This window comes from Montipora capricornis, chromosome 6 (assembly GCF_036669925.1).
Source record: "Montipora capricornis isolate CH-2021 chromosome 6, ASM3666992v2, whole genome shotgun sequence".
NCBI classification, from domain to species: Eukaryota; Metazoa; Cnidaria; class Anthozoa; order Scleractinia; family Acroporidae; genus Montipora; species Montipora capricornis.
In genome coordinates, this window is record NC_090888.1 from 3,886,637 (window position 1) to 3,889,136 (window position 2,500).

At 40.9% G+C, this 2,500-nt stretch overlaps 1 protein-coding gene across 2 annotated transcripts in view; it reads right to left on the reverse strand.

The window, feature by feature from the left end:
• Positions 1-2,500, reverse strand: part of LOC138051228 (voltage-gated hydrogen channel 1-like) — a 10,048-nt gene that overhangs the window by 4,948 nt on the left and 2,600 nt on the right. For both annotated transcript variants that reach the window (XM_068897389.1, XM_068897388.1), the window contains 3 exons: positions 1,800-1,927; positions 408-478; positions 152-208 (listed from right to left, as the gene is read on the reverse strand). In XM_068897389.1, the coding sequence (XP_068753490.1) occupies positions 152-208; positions 408-478; positions 1,800-1,927 (256 nt within the window). The remainder of the gene's footprint in view (positions 1-151; positions 209-407; positions 479-1,799; positions 1,928-2,500) is intronic.

Below are 2,500 nucleotides of genomic sequence, written 5' to 3' on the forward strand. Positions count from 1 at the left end.
TGTTTGAAGTCCTTCCTCAGTTTTGATAAATACTTTTTTCTTCTTGTATGTTTACCGGAAATTCATTAAAAGTTATAGTAAATAAGTCTGAATTTACTATGGCGTTCTTTGATTCTTGCGTAAAAACACGAAAATAAGTATCATCAGTTACCTCCAATTTGTCTTCCAGAAAATAATCACATCCCATCGCGTAGAACTTAAGACACACCTGAAAATATTGCAGCATTTAATTGGAAAGAAGATTTGATCAAATGAAAATATTTTAGTTTCATTATTTTTCTCCTTCGGGGAATCAGTGCGCACAAAGAAAATGGCTCCACCGGAGACATAACTGAGATTGTGAAGAAGTAAGGGTAAAATGGTAATCAAAAAGCTAAATTAGAGCTTGGTTATTTTGAAACGCTAACCTCAAGTACAAAAACAGCAAGTATGGTTATGCTCAAAAAATGGAGAATAATTCTTGCTAAGTGAGTCTCATCTGCAATGGAATAACAAGATATCAGTCATTTGTTGATCAGTCTGCATCTTAAGGCAATTTTCCCGTGCCTACCTGAGCTCGAACTATTTTCAACGATTTACTAGAAGGATTGACTCTAAGGGCCCGATTACGTGGTGAATTTCAACGCGGGCCGAAGTTTCAGCCCGAATAGCCGGGTTGAGATTTCAGCCCGGGCTCTGAAAGAAATCTTAAAATGAAAGTCACGATTACATGGAGAGGGTTTCGGCCCGGGCTAAAAATCCTCCTACCCCGGTCAGAAACCGGGCTAGGATTTTCAGCCCGGGAAAACAGGCTGAAAAATTTATGTAATCACCATCATTTTTTCAGCCCGGGCTGTAAAAGGAACGTGAGCATGCGCAACGATCGTGTTTTCGCATCTCAGTACATTTTCCCCGATTTGCGCGCGGGCTGAAATTGAGCGGAGCGAAATTTCAGCCCGGCTAAAACTCACCGTGTAATCAGGCCCTAAGGGGGTATTTACACGAGACCGGGACGAAATCAGACCCGGTATGAGATCGTATCGGCCTTCGCACATTTCTTCTTATGCGTTTACACGAAAACTGGTTTGACCATGAACGCAGACCGGTCTGACTTCGTCTCGGTTGCTGGACCGAGACGAGAAATTCTCTTACCGGTCTGAGTTCGTACCGTTCTCATGTAAACGACAACAAATCTCCGTCCGGGTTGAGAAGTTTCAAGCCTGTATGCTTTTGGGTCAGCCATATATTTATTAGACAAAACCGATATATATCATTTTGTCCCGAAACCAAGCACCAAGCATTTCGTCCCGGTTTCATGTAAACGGATTCAAAAGTTTCATACCAGTGCAAGTTCATACCGGTCTGAGTTCGTCCCGGTCTCATGTAAATAAATCCCTTAAGACACTGTAACAGTTTCTCAGTCTTCATTCATCATTATTGTGACGTAATTGACCACCAAAGAGAAGAGAGAAGTCATTGGTGTACTCAGGCTAAACAGGATTTTTTCGGCGATGCAAAAAGGTTTGTACTCGAACATTCGTCAGGCACGGCTTCAGTTGATCTCCTCAGGGAGGTCTTGTATAAACTGAGCTTTATGGTATTTTCAACCTCAAAATAGTTTTTCAAAGCTATGTGTACATCCATGTCTGCGTTTTAGGCAGAAAGGCGCATAGTGTAGCAGCTAAATGCGCACATTCATGCTTACATGCCGTTTCATATGACAGCCATCGTTATCCAACTAAATCGTTTTTTTTTTAGCAACGTTCTAGTCTCCTACAAGCTTAGAAAGTAGCTTAGTGTTTACGGTATTTTTGACTGACCTTTGATAGCATTAAATTCTATCAACATCAGGACTGCGCTAATGATGACTTCGATTAGCACCAGAGTAACAATTCCAAGCTGCCACGTGACGCCGGTCAACATTTCGGCCAAGGAGTGACGGAGAACACTAAAGAGATGCAATAGGGGATTCTTTGTTGATATTTTTTTGCCTCATATTAGCACCAGGCTATCGTTTTTTAATGCGTCATCCGAGAATAACGAACTGAATATTTAAAGTGCATTTCATAATGAGCTATCTCTGAAGATTTGAACCAAATATACAAGGTGATCTCTGAGCCAAAATTCTTTGGAAATTATTAAGACTTAAGTGATTTTGCCACACAATAGTAAATTTTGACACTCACGGTATGCTTAGTTTATCCAGTGTAAGAGGCTGTCACACCCAACAAGTAACTGCGTTTCAACTACATTTGCCACTGATTGCCAACGAGTCAGCCGAGGCGGCAGCATTAACAGAGCCGAAGCGCGAGACTTTTGTGTATGCAAAAAAAAATATGAGCGCTCCACAGCTACTTTGATAATGTTATGACGCAATTCATAATAAATAACAGGACAGACGCATGAAAAACTGACATCAATTTGGTAATTATTGCTGAAAAAGATTTGGTTATTTTTGTGACGTAAACGTTACCGTGGCAACAGGAAAGCCCTGCAAATACACCCCATATTTTGGCTTTAG